This window comes from Nyctereutes procyonoides, unplaced genomic scaffold (genome assembly GCF_905146905.1).
Source record: "Nyctereutes procyonoides isolate TBG_1078 unplaced genomic scaffold, NYPRO_anot_genome, whole genome shotgun sequence".
NCBI classification, from domain to species: domain Eukaryota; kingdom Metazoa; phylum Chordata; class Mammalia; order Carnivora; family Canidae; genus Nyctereutes; species Nyctereutes procyonoides.
In genome coordinates, this window is record NW_026575051.1 from 8,744,452 (window position 1) to 8,762,862 (window position 18,411).

At 45.1% G+C, this 18,411-nt stretch overlaps 1 protein-coding gene across 4 annotated transcripts in view; it reads left to right on the top strand.

The window, feature by feature from the left end:
• The window catches only part of DAAM2 (dishevelled associated activator of morphogenesis 2), a 115,918-nt gene that overhangs the window by 68,759 nt on the left and 28,748 nt on the right, over positions 1-18,411 (top strand). For all 4 annotated transcript variants that reach the window (XM_055329772.1, XM_055329771.1, XM_055329774.1 and 1 more), the window contains exons 4-14: positions 2,770-2,844; positions 3,296-3,390; positions 6,957-7,290; positions 8,318-8,428; positions 9,614-9,717; positions 9,806-9,872; positions 10,888-11,005; positions 12,995-13,133; positions 16,730-16,788; positions 16,925-17,109; positions 17,728-18,027. In XM_055329772.1, coding sequence (XP_055185747.1) covers positions 2,770-2,844; positions 3,296-3,390; positions 6,957-7,290; positions 8,318-8,428; positions 9,614-9,717; positions 9,806-9,872; positions 10,888-11,005; positions 12,995-13,133; positions 16,730-16,788; positions 16,925-17,109; positions 17,728-18,027 — 1,587 coding nt within the window. The remainder of the gene's footprint in view (positions 1-2,769; positions 2,845-3,295; positions 3,391-6,956; positions 7,291-8,317; positions 8,429-9,613; positions 9,718-9,805; positions 9,873-10,887; positions 11,006-12,994; positions 13,134-16,729; positions 16,789-16,924; positions 17,110-17,727; positions 18,028-18,411) is intronic.

The window sequence follows — 18,411 nt, forward strand, 5'->3', positions numbered from 1 at the left end:
TGGCACTGGCGCTCAGGGATGTGGGATTCAGTTTTTCAAAAACCCTTGACACAGGTGCCCATTGGGTTCTAGGAGTAAGGCTGCATTAAGGAGATTCAAAGATGACAAGTCCATACTCCCTTCTTGTGCCTGCCTGGAGGGTATGCCACCCTGTGTCATACCCAAGGGCAACTTTGTTGTAAGGACTCAGTCTGGGTGGGGGTAGTCTCTTCTGAATTTTTGGCCCCCACTCTGTCCCAGACTCGGCCTCACAGGGCAGGAGGTACATCGGGGTCACACATCAGCCCCCACTCTCTCTACCTACTCCTCCCTCTCTTCTCCTTCAGTAAGAGATGTCTTCAGTCTCCTGACTGTGGTCCTCCTTAGGAAGAGGTGTGCCAGGCTCCAGTTGGGGCTTCATTGGATATTATCTCCTCCCCTCTGCTTCCCAGCAGCAGTGCTTTGTCTCCCTTGGTCTTTCTTCTTATGTGTATGCGTCTTACACATCTTTCTCTGTATCTCTCTTCCTCTCTTCTATTTTAGCCTTTCTCCTTCTTGGTCCATCTTCCTTGTCTCCCCTCCATCCTCCCTTTTTTCAGACTAGCAGCTTGTTCCTTTGACCTCAGAGTATAGGAGTTCGGGAGTTAGGACCCAGTTACTCCCACACCTGAGGCTCAGATCTGCTCTTCACTGGGAGAAGACAGGCAGGTCTGTGGCAGTTCTGAGCCTTCTGAGCCATTGCTCCTTCATGTTCCCTGAGCCTGTTGTTCATGGCTTTTTTTTTTTCTTCTTCTCACCTGAGGGTATTTGTCCCATCTGGGGCTCCCTGACTGTATAAAATTGGAGGATTAGAATGCTACAACACTCTAGAATTGGAAGGAGCTGCAAAACAATTCAGTCTAGTCCTTTCTTCTGCATCTAAAGCAAGGATGGCCTCAGGAGGCAGTGGACTCGCCCAAAGCTCCCAGCCAGTTCTGGCCAGTGGCTGCACCGTTGCTAGAACCCAAGCCTGCTGGAGTCTAAGGGCCTGTGGCAAGATGCAGGGGCTGTGCACACTAGTCTAGTATACTCGATGCACATTTACTAGACACCTGAAGAATACTGTGCTCTATGTCCAAGACTCTCATTGTGAGAAAGAAGGTCTTTAAAAAGTTCAAGTCATAGGAGAAAGGAAAAAATGAACTTCAGGAGTAGTTAATCATGTCTCATGCTTCTCCACTTTCCAAATGGATATACTATGGAGTTGATCTCTTACACAACTAAAATAAAAAATTTGCTGAAGTACAAGGACAACTTGTTCTACCTTCCAAACCAGATTACATGCGATATTCCCCCCCATACTTTCACATACCCCTCTTTTGTCATGTGGTGTTTCCTCTCTCTGAAACACCCTTCCCACCTGTCTTAGCTTCAATAATCTTTAATAATTCAGTCCTCTCAGAGACCCCTTATGGGCCTTCTGTTTTAGATGCTCCCACCCTGGGCTTCCACAGCCCACTATAAATGGTTCTACCATAGAATTTTACCCTGCCTCTGGCACTAAACTATTCCATGGAAGGCAGAGACTTACTTTGTATTGAGTACTTTCAGGACTCAGTACAGTTATTGGCATGTAGTAGGTACTCCTTTAATGCAATATGGAATGGATAAATGATGAACCGGCAAAGGCAGGATCTATATATTTGGTGGTGGATTTGTTTTTGGTTCTGTGATGCCCTCCCTAAGGTCAGAAGATAGAATTAGGGGGCCTCAGTCATGAAGAGCTAACACATAGCCATGTGAAGTCACAAAGACCAAATCCCACTGATACAAAATTTGGATTTTTGAGAAACAAACTGGTGAAGCTTGAGTAGATGTAGCTGAGCGATGCAGTGCAAAGTCCAGGTCAACTGGCAGGCAGGTGGTTTGTCAGTGAGGTTCTGGAAGGGGAGGTAAGTTTTTGTGCATATATGAAAGCAGAAGATTAGCAGAAGGCAGGTGAGAGGGAACGTCCAAATGCACCAGGGACAGGAAGGAACAAGGTGTGTGTAATACCCAGAGCCAGATTCCTTGGCTGGAAGAGAGGGGCTAGCTCTTCAATCAGCATTAATATTTATTCAGCTCTCATTATTCTTACCCATCCTTGGTGAGGAATTGAGGTTTTCCCTTGGAACCTGAGGGCTGGGCTAAAAGCCCTGTGCTCTGCCTCCAAACTACACTAACACCTCCTGAGTTTCTCCAAAACCCAGGGCTTTGGGAGTCTCCCTCTTTTAGTAAAGCTACTGTTTGCTGAGTGCCTACCATATGCCAAGGAACCGCACCAAATGCTTTATATTAGTATTTCTCAAACAATCCGAGAGAAAGACTTAAGTTCCAAACTATCACAGACTAATACTTCTGTAAAATACAATGAGAATGATAGTATTAGTCAAATTTAAAAGCCAGATATATGAAATAGAAGTGCAGATTTTTATTAAGTTTTATTAAGTCTACAGACATAGAATTATATTTTATTTAGAAGCAAAGAGGGAACAGATACAACAGGAAAAACATTTATATTATATATATTATTTATTGAAAGTGCATATATCTCTGTGATTTCTGCCCATGTCAATTGGCCAGTCACGAGATTCCATGTTCATTATCTGCATTTTACCAAGGAAGAAATGGAAGCCTGGAGAGATTTTGTAACTTCCTCAAAGTTATTCCTGTCTGGGTGGGGCTAGAAAGGAAATCTGCTGGCATGGAATGAGGCTCAGGATCTCAGGCCTATCTTCCAGTTGATCCATACAATCTTTCTTCTTGTTCCAGGAGCAGGAGGACCCCAACAAGCTGGCCACCAGCTGGCCTGACTATTACATCGACCGCATCAACTCAATGGCCGCGGTGAGCAATGGCTCTGCCCCTCTCCTGGTCCCACCTGGAAAAGCTAGGAGGGAGAGTGATCCTCCCTTGTCTTTCCCTGAACTTCACACCCTGCTCACCTGGGGATCAGCAAGCAGCCTTTGAGTTGTTCCTGAGATTTTCTTTTCTTTAATCCCTCCATTCTCTGTGTGAGTCTAGGCCATTTAAACGTCTATGAACCATTTGTATATCATACAGTCTTGGGAAATGGGCTGAACCATTAATTCTCCTATTTCACAGACAAGGAAGGTGAAGTCTGGGACTGGGACCTGGGTCTTCTTAGAGTCTGATGCTCCTAGTAAACTATTCCTTGAGGCCTCACTCTCCCTGAGGCCGGAGTGGCTCCTGGGTCATACCTGGCCTGGGGGGAGGGTGCAGGGAGCTTGGGCTCAGGCAGCACAGCAGAACCTCCGCCCCTTGCCACCTACCTCAGATGCAGAGTCTGTATGCCTTTGACGAGGAAGAGACGGAGATGAGGAACCAAGTTGTGGAAGACCTGAAGACAGCTCTCCGGACACAGCCCATGAGGTGACTCAGTGTGTTTCCCCTTCCCACTTCCTTCCACGCCCCTTCACCTGGTGGTCCCCCTCAACTTTCTGAAGCTCCATCCAATGCTCTGCACCCATCCCAGTCCCTGTCCCCTTGCTGGCTCTACTCCTTGGTATCCCCTATATTTCCCTGCACTTAGGCCTGCTTCCGGCCTCCTCCAACCTCTCTCTCTGAGGAGCTGGGAGGCTTTCAGAGCATGGGCATGTGGGGGACCAGGGGAAAGAAGGTAGGAATGTGGGATAAGGGGATCCCTGGGTGGCTCAGCGGTTTAGTGCCTGCCTTTGGCCCAGGACATGATCTGGAGTCCTGGGATCGAGTCCCACATCGGGCTCCCTGCATGGAGCCTGCTTCTCCCTCTGCCTGTGTCTCTGCCTCTCTGTGTGTGTGTATGTGTGTGTGTGTGTGTCTCATGAATAAATAAATAAAATCTTAAAAAAAAAAAAAAGGAATGTGGCATAAGCCTCAGGTCCTGAAGAGCCATCTGAGCAGAAATTGAAGGCAGGTACTTGTTTTTCTTGGGAGAACAGAATGAGAGAGAGGGTGGCCTTATGGACAAGGTGTGTATGGACAAGGTGTATAAGAAAGATCTCTGAGGATGAGAACCCCGGCCAGGAAGGAGGGCAGTGTGGGCAACAGATACTCAGCCACTAGGGAGAGATGTGGTGTCTATGGACAAGAGTCTACCACCTACAGGAGTGATGCAGGCCAGGAAAAGCAGATGATTTTGAAAAGAAAGACCCTTACCCCTTCCTAGGCCACATTGTGCAAAGTTCCCAAGTGGGACAAGAACCACAGGTTCTCCTGGTGCCTGGGAGCTGGCTTGTGGCTGCTTGTGGGGACTGACTATTAAATTTCCAGCAGTTTTGCAAGCTGCTTATTAAACATAGCTATGATTAGACTATGATGTTATATAAACTTAAAACTAAGTAAATTATACCAAAACCAAAAGTAATAAATACTTAAAACTTTTCACTCCCTAATTACCTAATGATCTTACTGCATTTTGGTTTTATGTATGTTCTTTACTGTTCTATGTGGTCTTGAGTGTATACTCGTTGTATATGCGCGGTGGAAATGCAGCTGACCCTGAACAAGGTGGCTGTTAGGAGTGCCAATGCCCATGCAGTCGAAAATCTGCATATAACTTTTGACACCCCAAAACTTAACTACTAACAGCCTACTTTTGACCAGCAGCCTTACCAATAACATAGAGTTGATTAACATGTATTTTATATGTTATATATATTATATACTGTATTCTTACAATTACAGAAAAAAAATTGTTAAGAAAATCATAAGGAAAATACATCCCTAGTATTGTACTGTATTTATTGAAAAAACCTCCCATGTAAGTGGATCTATACAGTTCAAATCCGTGCTATTCAAGGGTCAAATGTACTATAAATGTTGCATCGCTTTCCAGCTCCATGTTCAATGATGTCACATTGATAGCTTGAAATTAGCTATGCTGGGAATATTTATACTCTAGAAATTAGGAAACACTACAATCAGGCCTTTTTTTCTTTCTTTAGAAAGCCAGTTGTTAAATGTCTACCAGCATACTGGCCTGCCTGTGTGCATTTATGTGTGTGTGTGTGTGTGTGTGTGTGTGTGTGTGTGTGTGTGTGTGTGTGAAGTAGAGGCCAATCTTTCTACTTTGGGAGCCAGAACTTAGAGCCTTGGGAGAATGGGAGCATCTTAATCCCATTTGTGGTTGCTGGGGGCGGGGGGCTTGTATGGGAAGGGGATGCAGAAATGATGAGGACATAGAGGAAAGGAGTTGATGGAAGGTTGCCAGGTTTGTCTCCCACTTCACTTTACTTTTCTTTCCCTTAGTAAAATTCTGTTTACAAGAGTTATACATGGTGGAAATTCTGCACAATACAGGAAAGTGTATAATAGAAATAAATAATACACATTTTAATGACTTAATTTGAGAGTATGTTCTATTTTATAGACATATTTGTATAATAATATGGAAATACACAAATAAAGTTGGGACCAAATGTATTAATTATATGCAACGGTTCCCTTAGCTCCATTTATGACATGTCCTTAGGTCATTATTATTCTATGAAATCAAGTGTTCTAAGCCTTTTCGTGTGTTTGCGTATATGAGGGCACATGTGCTATGGATGACTTTGGCACCAGATGAAACCTATTGACTGCTTATCAGAGTGATATTTTTAAATAATAAAATAGATAAGATGAATAATAAACCAATTAAATTGAAATACAGTTACCAAATCTGCAAAATTCGTGAGGTAGCAATTAATGTGCTTCTTTACGCTTTAAACAGTAAGAACTGGCAACCACCATGATTCTGAAGTGCTGATGAGTGGAAATGATAGTTTGAGACACCTGCAACAACTATAATTTGATATAAAAATAGCTGATTTCTTTGGGTAACAAAATCACAGATTCTGCGAATACCACTGTAGTTTATTGCCCACATTCAGCATAGAAAGAAATGATACATTTCAGGTAGAGGTTACCAAAAATAAAAGTGTAACTTCTTTTTCCCATCCAAGTTCACAGACCCCTGCAAGTTAGCCATAGACCCCTTAGAGGAACACAGAGTCCAGATTAAGAACCCCTGAACAAGGGATGCCTGGGGGGCTCAGTGGTTGAGCATCTGCCTTCGGCCCAGGGCATGATTCCTGGGTCCGGGATCAAATCCTGTATCAGGCTCCTGGCAAGGAACCTGTTTCTCCCTCTGCCTATGTCTCTGCCTTTCTCTCTCTCTCTCTCTCTCTCTCTCTCTCTCTCTGTCTCTGTCTCTCATGAATAAATAAGTAAATTTTTTTTAAAAAAAGGAACTCCTGAATGAAATGGTTGTTAATGCTTGCTTCTATCATTCCAGATAACAGCTATTTTCATAAGGATCCCTTGAAAAGGGCCTTCCCAAGCCTTGGTCCTATGACCCAGTGACTCTGATGGCTGCCCTGTCTAGAAGTCCTCTTTGTCTTCTGACTGTAATTCTCTTAATTTCCATCCTCTCTGGAGATGAATTTCCAGGTTTAATAGCAATGATAATTATAGTAATAATTGCTACAAGCATTCCCTTCACATATACACCATCACAGCTATGCAGTGACAGTCAATGACCTGCAAATACATGGTATTTAAGGTGCAAATAAGACATCAGTCTCCTGTGAGGGTGATAGGATTTCAGTGCTTTCAGTAAACTCTCTAAATAAGCCACGTGGCTACTGTAGGTGGGACACAGGTTAGGGGGTAACTATTTGCAAAGTGTATATAGAATAACGTGCAGGGATGCCTGGGTGGCTCAGGGATGGCTGGGTGGCTCAGTGGTTGAGCATCTGCCTTTGTCTCAGGCTGTGATCCTGGAATCCCGGGATCGAGTCCTGCGTCAAGATCCCTGCATGGAGTCTGCTTCTCCCTCTGCCTATGTCTCTCTCTCTCTCTCTCTCTCTCTCTCTCTCGTCTTTCTCATGAATAAATAAATAAAATCTTTTTTTAAAAAAAAAGAATAACATGCGAATTCAGGACACCTGTTGTGCTCATGGCTCTGGCCTGGACAGGTTTGTGACACGCTTCATTGAGCTGGAGGGTTTGACCTGTCTGCTGAATTTCCTCCGGAGCATGGACCATGCCACCTGTGAAAGTCGCATCCACACCTCCCTCATCGGTTGCATCAAGGCTCTGATGAACAACTCCCAGGGGCGGGCGCATGTTTTGGCGCAGCCTGAGGCCATCAGCACCATTGCACAGAGCCTGCGTACAGAGAACAGCAAGACCAAGGTGGCCGTGCTGGAGATCCTGGGCGCCGTGTGCCTGGTGCCTGGTGGCCACAAGAAGGTGCTGCAGGCCATGCTACACTACCAGGTGTATGCAGCTGAGCGGACGCGCTTTCAGGTGAGGGGCCTAGCAGAGGGTTTATATACAAGGACGTAAGGGACCTTAAGAGATGTGAGTTTGGCTGGGAAAACGGACTCCTCGCTAGACCGTGGGTTTCTTGAGACTGGATTATTGGTCTATGGCTCTACATCTCTGAGCCGGGTGCCTGGCTAATTACAGCGCCTCAGTCAAATATGGAATTGAGGGCAGCCCGGGTGGCTCAGCGGTTTAGCGCTGTCTTCGAACCAGGGAGTGATCCTGGAGACCCGGGGTCAAGTCCCACGTCAGGCTGCCTGCATGGAGCCTGCTTCTCCCTCTGCCTGTGTCTCTGCCTCTCTCTCTCTGTGTCTCTCATGAATAAATAAATTTAAAAAAAATTTAAAAAATGGAATTGAATGCAATTGCTAGGGCCAAGATTTTAAGCCCTACAGCTGGCGCTTACCATGGGGACCTGGGGAACAGTGCTGGATGCTTAGGCCGTGCTATTCTTTTTTCCTCTCCTTGAAGTGCCCCAGAAAAGGAATGAGATAGTTTAGTATCATGTGTCTTATGTAGAGTAAGTATCAATAGATGTAAACTGTCACTACAAATACTATGGTTTGTCTACCATAGACCAAGTATCATTTTTAGACACTTACCCTGTGCAGAAAGTGGCCCCTGACCCTTTGTAGGAGATTCAAAAGAGGTAAAAGGCAGTGTCTGTGCCATCAAGGAGCTGGGCAGGAAGATTTATGAGCCATAAACAGAGCTGTAAACAGCTGTGAAGTGCTGAAGTAGCATTTTGGCACTGCCCTACAAAATAAACTAAGCCCTGGAAATGAGTGGAGAGGAAGTAAGGCAGGACTGAGACTGAGCCATAGAGAGGCAAAGGATGCTTCGTGGAAAAGCTGAGCTTTCTGGAGGGCCCAAGGTAAGCTGGATAGATTGGGTAAAGCAAGCATATGGGGCAGGCTAGGCAGCTGGAATGGTGGGGGCACTGGCAGAGAGGCTGGGTATGTGGGAGCCTGAGCCCACCTTTCCTCTCCTGTCCTGCCTTTCATTCCAGACACTGCTGAATGAGCTAGACCGAAGTTTGGGCCGGTATCGGGATGAAGTGAATCTGAAAACAGCCATCATGTCCTTCATCAATGCTGTCCTTAATGCTGGAGCTGGAGAGGTGAATCATCTTCTCCTTGCCCTTACTGTTCCTGGACTTTCTGGATCCAGGGTTGTGTGTGCAAGAGGGAAGGGGCCGAGACTTCTTGTTGGTGTGACTGTCACTACCATCACTGTCTTCGGATTATCTTTATCAACTCTTGCCTCCTTCACTTGGGTCAGAGAAGGAATAGCTTGTCATGAACCTTGCTGTCATGAGGGGCTCTTGGGAAGTTTCTTGCATGGGTTGCGTTGTGCATTATGTGTCTCCTGGACAAACCCAAGCTTGGCTAGCTGATGCTGGCTTAGGGTGGTGGGGGATCATTTATGGGAGGAGGACAAGTGTGGACCCTTCTTTCTAAAGACCTGCTCCTGGACTGGTTTCTGAGTTGGCTGGTCATGCCCTCTAGCACCTTCTGTTAGGAGGCATGGCTTCTGATTTTCCTTACTGTGGGGTCAGAATGGGGTTCTCAGACCATAAAACTAGGAACAGTTGAAGAAGAACTTGAAGAGCAGGTTAACTCCCCAAATTCTAAGGGAACCACTTACCCCAACCAAGATTGGCTTGTTAAAGGTCAAAAGGGGCAATTTAATAATCTCTACCTTTCCCTATTTTCTGTCAGCATACTTTTCTTGCATCTAGTCCTGATAAGCTGAGTTTGGTGAGGTGGGTTTAGTGACTTTGATTTGGTGAGGTGAGGGAAAAATCTGTCCCTAAGGTGCTGGCATCATCTTTGTTGATGCTAGCTATACTAATCTGTTCTGATTAGTTGGTAACCATACTGCATCAGAGAATTCTTAATGAGTATCACCCCTATAGGTAAGTAATATCATTCCCATTTTACATATGAGGAAACTAAGGCTTTACAAAGTCACAAAACTAGTGAGCGTCAGAGCAGGGTTTTGAACCAAGACCTGTCTGAAATCAAAGCTTATGTTCTACATTATTCTATCGTACCACTCTTTGATGCCAAAGGCTGAGAAAACTGGTAAGGAATTTGAAGGAAGTGAGGCAGGAGACCTAATAGGAGCAAATAACAAGGTCAAGGGTATCTCCTCCTGCCCTTTCTTGGAGCGCTGGACTTGAAGCAGTTCCAGATGGGTTGCTGCAGGTGATATGGTAGGACAAGGATTGGGGTGGGTCCACTGGGGACTCTGGTGGAAGAGCCACAAGCCAATAATTCTTGTCCTCCCTGGTGATCCCCAGGATAATCTGGAGTTCCGCCTTCATCTACGGTACGAGTTCCTGATGCTGGGGATTCAGCCTGTGATTGACAAACTCCGGCAGCATGAGAATGCCATCCTGGATAAGTAAGGCCCAAACCAACCATCCCCACTGCAGATGTATGGATTGCCTAGAGGTAATATCTACTCTACTCTATCCCCCCATCCTATCTAGGCATTTAGACTTCTTTGAGATGGTCCGGAATGAGGATGACCTGGAGCTAGCCAGGAGGTTTGACATGGTGAGAAGCCTGCAGGGATGGGGTAACTGCATGGGGTCCTGGTGGCCCCACAGCCTCTCCTCCAGATCCCTTGTTGTGGTCAGTCCAGTGTTGGTTGGCTTCCCTGGTGAACGGCCCTATAACCAGGTCCTACTTCTGGAGCCTGGAAGTGTGTTGGCTCTGGGGGCCTCACCTGGCAGGCCTAACCTGGTAGGGCATCTCCTCTGCTGGGAGATCACAATGTCCAAAGGAAAGAGAGCCAGTTCTTAAACATGATTATTCTCAAATGCCTCTCCTAGACGACATTCCCTCTGCTTTCCAGCAATTTCCTGAGTCCTGTCTCCCTATCACTTACCAGATCATGCTTCACAAACCAGATTGTCTTTTCATTTTAGCCTCAATAACCCTGAAAATACACAATTCTACTGCTTTAATATCATATTATAAAATCTCTATCCAAATGGAAACCTCCTTCTAGTGGTGCTGCAGTCACCAAGCACCAACCCATTATACTGTCACAAAAGCCTGGGTTTTACAGGTGGAGAGACTGAGATTAGCTTGCCTGTGGTCACACAATGAGAGAGTAGATCTGGAATTTGAACCCAGGTTGTGTGGAACTATATTACATGGTCTTTGAGTTGTCTAAGCCCCTGACCCCTTCCCTTAGTTTGAATCAGTAGTTCTCAACCAGGAGTGACTTTGCCTCCTCCTTCCCCTGTGGACATTTTTTGTTGTTACAACCGGTGCAAGGAAGATGCCACTGGAATCTGATAGATATTGACCAAGGATGCTGTGGAATAGCCTACAGTGAACAGGACAGCTCCCCACAACAAAGAATGATTCTGGTCCAAGACGCCAATAGTGCTGAGATTGAGAAATCCTGCTTTATATAATTAGGACATCTCCCTCCTCCTTTTCTCTGTGCCTTCCTTTTTAAGCCCGGGAACATCATCCTGGGGAATGGGGCTCAGTGGATGGAAGTAGGGTTTTCTCCTCTCTTCTTCCTTCCCATTCACTGTGCCCTCCATTCTCTCAGGTCCACATCGACACCAAGAGTGCTTCCCAGATGTTTGAGCTGATCCACAAGAAGCTAAAGCACACTGAAGCCTACCCCTGCTTGCTGTCTGTCCTGCACCACTGCCTACAGATGCCCTGTGAGTAGCCTGCGCTTGTCATCTCTTCAGCCAGCCTGGGCCCTGGCTAGTGGAAGGTTGAAACAAGCTGTCAGGAACCCCTGGGTTGATGAATCTGACTGGGTCTCTCTTTGTAATGCCCCCAGGAGGCCTGACCACAGGATCCAGGCCCTTGTTCTTCCCTCCTTCTTTGGGGTCAGGACATCCATTGTCACCCAGGAGAGAAGCTGATGACTAGGCCCTGAAGAGTGCTAAGGTTCTGGTCTACCAAGCAGTAGCTTGATCACTGCAAAATCAAACAGCTCCCTATCAGCTTATGACAGGGGACTGATCCATCCTCTTGGGGAGCTCCGAAAAGAAGTTTTGGGGAGTAGTAGACTTTTTTCAAGGTATATCAACTCCTCCATCTCTACCTTGTGAGCTCCACTTTAACATACTTACCCTTGTGTCTCTTTGCAAATATCAAAGGTCAGCATCTAAGCTTAGCAGATGCTAAGCTCTTAAGATCCAGGTGTGCACAGTGACTGAATAAATTGCACATGATTACTAATAGCCACCCTAGCATGCAATGTGAAATGAGCTGTAACTGTACCATTTGGTATTTAAGCTCTTCAGAAAATTGAAAATTTGGAAGACTACTATGGCCAACCATCATGGTCAATCTAGGCAGACTCTAGTGGTGATGGTGGCACTGGTATTCATGTTGATGATGGCAATAACTACAACTTACTGTATGCCAACTCTGGGTCATGTGTGATGCAAGGCCCTTTGGCATAGCGTCTCTAAACCTCAAAATGACTTTAGGAGCGGGCATTATTATAACCACTTTATAGTGAATGAACTTGAGGCTGGGAGAATCTGTATGTATGAAGGAATTTTTGTTTCTTTGTGGTCATGGCCTTAGATGAAATATGTTGTACTTCTGTGAGCCAGTGACCTGGCTTTACCCTGTTTTCCCAGGTGAGAGGTAAATGGAAAACTATGCCACATGGCAAAGCCTGTGTCAGTGAAGTGATGGAAAGGAAAACGGATACAGTGACCTAGACCAGGAAGGTATCCATTCTCTAAAGCTCAGTCCAGAGATCTGCACAGAAGATGTAGGAAGTCCCTGAGAAACCCAGCATCTCCTCTCACAGGGTCTTATGTGTTGTGTTCCATGAGCATTGACCATGGATCTCTTCTGCCTCAACATGGGGTTTTGCAGACATGACCTTCCCATTGTAAGCATTATGGTTTGACTTTGAGGTCATCATCATGCTGGTTGACCTCCTTTGGTGGTCAGTTGAGAGAAAGTACTTGGGATCAAGAACTGAGGGATGGGGACTTATGGCTAGCACATGAAAGGAAGGTCCATGTCCCACCAAACCATGATTACAGAGAATGGGAGCATGGGAGCAGGGCCCTGTAAGATCACGCACAAGCCTTTGCCTTCACAGTTCAGGGTCACCTTCACTGAGAAATCTGCCTGGATTCCATTAGCACTTCTCCAACCCATTCTGACTCTCTCTCAGTGCATACCTGCAATTAGTTTCCATTCATCTTTCACTGTAGAACAACAGCATAGATAATCCTAAAACCTTTTCCTTTTTTAAAATTTCCCTGGAGTCTTCATTATTTAGCAGGTAATATTTTGGAGCAGATTTACTTTCTGAAAGGTACTGTTTTTAGATAATGGAAAAGGCAATTTGCATTCCCAAGGCATAGGCCACTTAGGGTACCTACAGGGAAGAAAAGTAACCAGTAAGCACTTTAGGGAGTAGAGAAATGTGTAGAGAATTGACACATTCATAGAAAGTGAGTTGCAGATCATCAACAAATGACCACATTTGCGAATCTCCATCATCAGCATCAGCAGCATCATTGCCTCCCCTATCAGACTGGGATCTTGCCAAAAGAGGGAGAAGGCATGCTTCACCAGACTGGGCCCAGGCAGTGATTCTAGGGCAGGGTCCCAGGGGGCTCCAGGGCTCATTAAAGTTATGATGCCTGTTGTCCTCCCCCCACCCCCAGACAAGCGGAACGGTGGCTACTTCCAGCAGTGGCAGCTCCTGGACCGCATCCTTCAGCAGATTGTCCTCCAGGACGAGAGGGGTGTGGACCCTGACCTGGCTCCCTTGGAGAACTTCAACGTCAAGAACATTGTCAACATGTGAGCAGTGGCCAGCTCCCACCTGTCTTCCTCCTTCTTCCCCATCTCTCTCCTTCGTGGGCTCTCACAGTGAAACCTCTGCTCCCTCTCATAAACCACATGCCTCCAAATGCACCATAAGAAACATGTCCAATATGGAGATGTTCCATATAGGCACTGTTCAAACGTGGCTGCTGAGCACTTGGCATGTGGATAATGTGACTGAAGAACTGAGTTAAAAACTTCATTTCACTTTAATTAAATTCAGATAGCCACATAACATGGCTAGTGACTACCATATTGAACAGCACAGGTTTATTGGGAGTGTACTCAGCTTTAATGATCTACTGCATGGAGTGGATAGAAGAAGAATTTAAACATATTGACTATGGTCTGTGGACTAACCAGTCTTCCAACTTGCTTTTGTATGATCCATTAGCTAAAAATAATTTTTACATTTTAAAAGAGTTTTTAAAAACAAATGAGAGGGGCACCTGGGTGGCTCAGTGACTGAGTGTCTGCCTTTGGCTCAGGTCGTGATCCCGGGGTCCTGGGATCAAGTCCCACATCAGGCTCCCCAGGAGAGCGTGCTTCTCCCCCTGCCTGTGTCTCTGCCTCTCTCTGTGTCTCTCATGAATAAATAAATAAAATCTTTAAAGAAATAAAATAAATAAAAACAAATGAGAATATGTAACAGAAACTATACCTGGTATATAAAACTTAAAATATTTATTCTAACTCTTTAGAGAAAATTTGCTATCGCTGAAATCGAGCATGGCAATTTGACTAAAGCTATTGGATAAGGATGTCAGAGCCTAAGGTCTTCTGGCTTTTCTTTGACCCTGTGTATAGAGAAACACAGAGAACCAAGTTTAAATTAGCAATAATCAGATGTTATGTTAACATTAATTTTTAATTTTAAACTTTCACTTAATTTTCTTTTTTAAGTTTGTATTTGATTTCCAGTTAGTTAACATACAGTGTTACTTTAGTTTCAGGTGTGCGATATAATGATTCAACAATTTGTTACATTGCCCAGTGCTTATCATGATAAGTGCGCTCCTTAACTCTCATTGTTTATTTCACCCATCCCCCTGCCCGCTCCCCTCTGGTAACCATCAGTTTGTTCTCTATAGTTAAGAGTTTGTTTCTTGATTTGTCTCTTTCTTTCTCTTTTTTTTTCCCCCTTTGCTCATTTGGTTTGTTTCTTAAATTCCATCTGTGAGTGAAATCATAATGGTATTTGTCTCTCTCTGACTTATTTTGCTTAGCATTATACTCTCTAGCTCCATCCATGTCATTGCAAATGGCAAGATTCCATTCCTTTATGGCTGAATAATATTCCATTGTATATATACACCACATATTCTTTATCCATTCACCAATTGATGGACACTTAGGCTGCTTCCATATCTTGGCGTTTGCAAATAATGCTGCTATAAATGAGAATCTGAACTAGTTGCCGTTTAAATAGAAAAATTGGCTCTCAAGGATTCATCGTGTCAAATTCCAAAGCCAGGTAGAAAACAATTTTTGAACTACTCATGCTACTGTTTTCACTTTTACAAGTAGCTGGGTATTCATGTAGTTAATCCCACTGGTACACTGGACAAGTGCAACTAGCAAAGTAATCAAAATGCAGCTTTATTCTTATTTTTATTTTTGTTTTCTACTAATTCCTTACACTATTTAGTGGGGAAGCTTTTCCTCTGCCAGAGGATGAAAATGCATAAGGTCCAATGAAGTTTATGCCTCTTCTTGGGCAATGGAAGTTCTAAGATCATTTAAAGCCATAAATGTAGTCTCAAATCTGCAACTAGAAGAACTAGAACCAGATGTGAACCATGTGAATTCTAGATTTGATTTAGCATTAAATCTCTTTGCTGGGCTGGGGCTGGAAGCTACAGTGGGAAGGGTGTGTGTGATGACCAGCTTTCTTTCTCTGTTCTGTTTTTCTTTTAACCCATTCTACACACACACACACACACACACACACACACACACACACCACCTCTTCTATTAACTAACCAGTTTCTAACCCTTACCAGAGGCAGTATGGGGGCAGGAAGGAGCAGCAGAGGGAAAGGTCTTGCTTAATCAGGTAACTTAATAGACAGGCTTCCTATCCTTTGGCCTTGGCACATAGATAGAGACATGAATTATTTCCGAGATCTTCTGAAGTTCCTTGTTACATGCCTCTCACTATAAAACCCTGGTCACTGGCCATGCAAGGCCTTTTTATCCCCTGGGGCTGGTTGTTATCATTCCTTCCATCGGCTCCTGATTCTGGCAATTCAGTGCACAATGGCACAATGTTAAAGTGTGCAATTTTCTGCTAGGTGGACATCTTAGACAGGACTTAAAATGGCATCATCCCAGTATCTCCATGATGCTTAACATCTGGTTCATGAGAAATCCTGGTACAATCTCTACCAACAAATTCCAGGAGTGCTGGATGGTCCCGGCACAGCACCACTCCCCTGGTTAATGTGTCTTCAGTCTTCGGACCTGCCTGGCCCCAAGTCAGGCTCCAGTCCACCATGCCTCCCTTCCAACATCAGGGAATGTGGGTCAGAACTCTCTGAGTGTGTCCAAAGAAGCCAGTGGATGATGGTGAAGGAGGTAGCACCCCCAAGAAGGATGGTAATGACTCTCTCCAAAGAACTCTCTTCACAAATTACGTCCCCTCTCATACCCTGTCCCCTCTTTATATCCTTGATTTGATAGAGGAGGCCAAGAATCATGAATCTAACTCTTCCATGTTTTCAGAGTTACCAAAAAGAAAATGATTATTAGCTATGGTTTTCTTTTTCTTTTTTTTTAATTCCCCTGGCTATTCGGGGTCTTTTCTGATTCTACACAAATCTTAAAATAATTTGTTCCAACTCTCTGAAGAAAGTCCATGGTATTAGGATCTCACACTGGGATTTCATCTCTATTACACTTTGGTGTCTAGGTAATAGCTTAATCCCCATTACAAGATTTTTTTAATAATAAATTTATTTTTTATTGGTGTTCAATTTGCCAACAAACAGAATAACACCCAGTGCTCATCCGATCAAGTGCCCCCCTCATTACAAGATTTTGACATGAGTGAGGACTTCCTGTGATTTAGATACATCTCCTCTTCACCCTCAACATACTCATTCAGTATTGCTGGTATGGGTGATTTCTCTTATTCTTACACATTGGTCTTTGGAAGCCTGGGCCATGGTGGCACCAACATTTTGATCTCTATCAGTGCAAAAAAAAAAATTTGCAAAGTAGTATACAAATCATCAGACAGCTAAGGGAAGCCTGAGATTTAGTCCTAGTTCTACCATTAATTAAGCTGTTTTCTTCAAATCTGGTCTCAAGAGCTTCAACTATATCGCAGAGTGGTTTAATCATAAGTTATTTAAAGGTCCTTTTAGTTTTTGTAGTCCACAGAGAGACACATGAGAACTGGCTAGGGCTGGTGACCTGGAGAGACATCTGGAGAGTCCAAATCCTAGCCTCCTTGATATGACTGAACGGATTGGAGATCAGGGAACTGATGTGGGGAATAGGGGAATGATATGTCTTCTGGGAAGTTGTGAGCCAATAATCAACAGACCTTTCCCTGTACTCCCCGCCAGGCTCATCAATGAGAATGAAGTGAAACAGTGGCGAGACCAGGCAGAGAAGTTCCGGAAAGGTAGGGGGCTCTGTCTAAAGTTACTTCATGCTCCACACAACCCCTCCCCTGCCCAGCCCAGGACCCATTAGAGGTGGACACACACATATTCATATTCTCTCTTTCCATTTCCTCTCCTGTCCCACCCCCATCCCAGAACACATGGAGCTGGTGAGCAAGCTGGAGAGAAAGGAGCGAGAATGTGAGACAAAGACATTGGAGAAGGAAGAGATGATGCGGACACTGAACAAAATGAAGGACAAACTGGCCCGAGAGTCCCAGGAGCTGCGCCAGGCTCGAGGACAAGTGGCAGAGCTGGTAGCCCAACTCAGTGAAATTTCAGTATGTGGACACATTCCTTTTACATATTGAGCTGAGACCTTCAGGATAGGGTGGGAAGAGCAGGTGTGGGGAAGGGCTAAGTACCCCAGAATGAAGGAGAAGTGAGAGGAGGACCTCAGGCCAGGATAGAAGGGAACTATGAGGTTGTAAGGGTGGCTACCTTTGTGTTAATTAGAAAAAACAAAAAAACAAAAACAACAAAAAAAAACAATGCTCTTTCCCTTGGGTGACACTGTCCCAGGAAACACACCTAGGAAAGCAGAGTGCAAGGATGATTTTGCCCCACCTCCCTGTACAGCTGGTTACCCTTGTGCAGGTAGTGGCCTACACGACTATATGTATCATTCCTGCTGTTGCATTGTGATAACTATGACTTTGTCCAGTGTTATGTGTGTTTTACCTATGTGTATGTATCTGTGGTTGTGTCTATGTGTATGTTTGATATTTGGGATACATAGAAGAAATGAGGGGGGGTAAAATGTAGGAAGTGAGAGCAGGATTGGGGTTCTAGTGGAGATGAAGAATAAGAATAAGAAAAGGAATAGTGTGGTGGGGATCTGAAAGGCATCATTCATTGCTGATGGCTTCATCTTTTTTAATTTTTCTGTCTTCCCACAGGCAGGACCTGTATCTTCCCCACCTCCCCCTGGGGGCCCACTGACCTTGTCTTCCTCAATGACAACCAATGACCTGCCTCCACCTCCACCCCCTCTCCCATTCCCCTGCTGCCCCCCACCGCCACCACCACCTCTTCCACCTGGTGGGCCTCCTACTCCCCCTGGTGCCCCACCTTGCTTCAGCATGGGCCTGCCTCTCCCTCCAGACCCCTGCCCCAGCAGTGATATCCCACTCAGGAAGAAGTGTGTCCCCCAGCCTTCCCATCCACTGAAGTCCTTCAACTGGGTCAAGCTGAATGAGGTAAGTAGCAAAGAAAAGATCAAGTGGGTCCATTCTCTTATAGACAGTGCCAGTCAGCCCCTGGATTGCCTGCCCGTTGTTTGTAGATATCCTCTTCCAGGTTCCTTCTTTGGTAGGGGTAAGTGAAGGCACAGTAGATGCAGAAGGTGGGGTTGCTGATGCCAGACAGCTCACTGCCCTCTGGGAAGAACATCTACACTGGGAGGAGATGGCTTGGCATGTGCCAAGGCTCACGTTGGCAAAGCCACCTACAGATAGAATTTGTATGTGCTGAGGGTTAATGGAGTGATGTCAATACCAGAGCATGGGCCAAGCAGGGTCAATTTCTGACAACACAATGGCTGGGCTAGAATTTTAAGGCTGGCATCTATTTGAGGAAAAGGG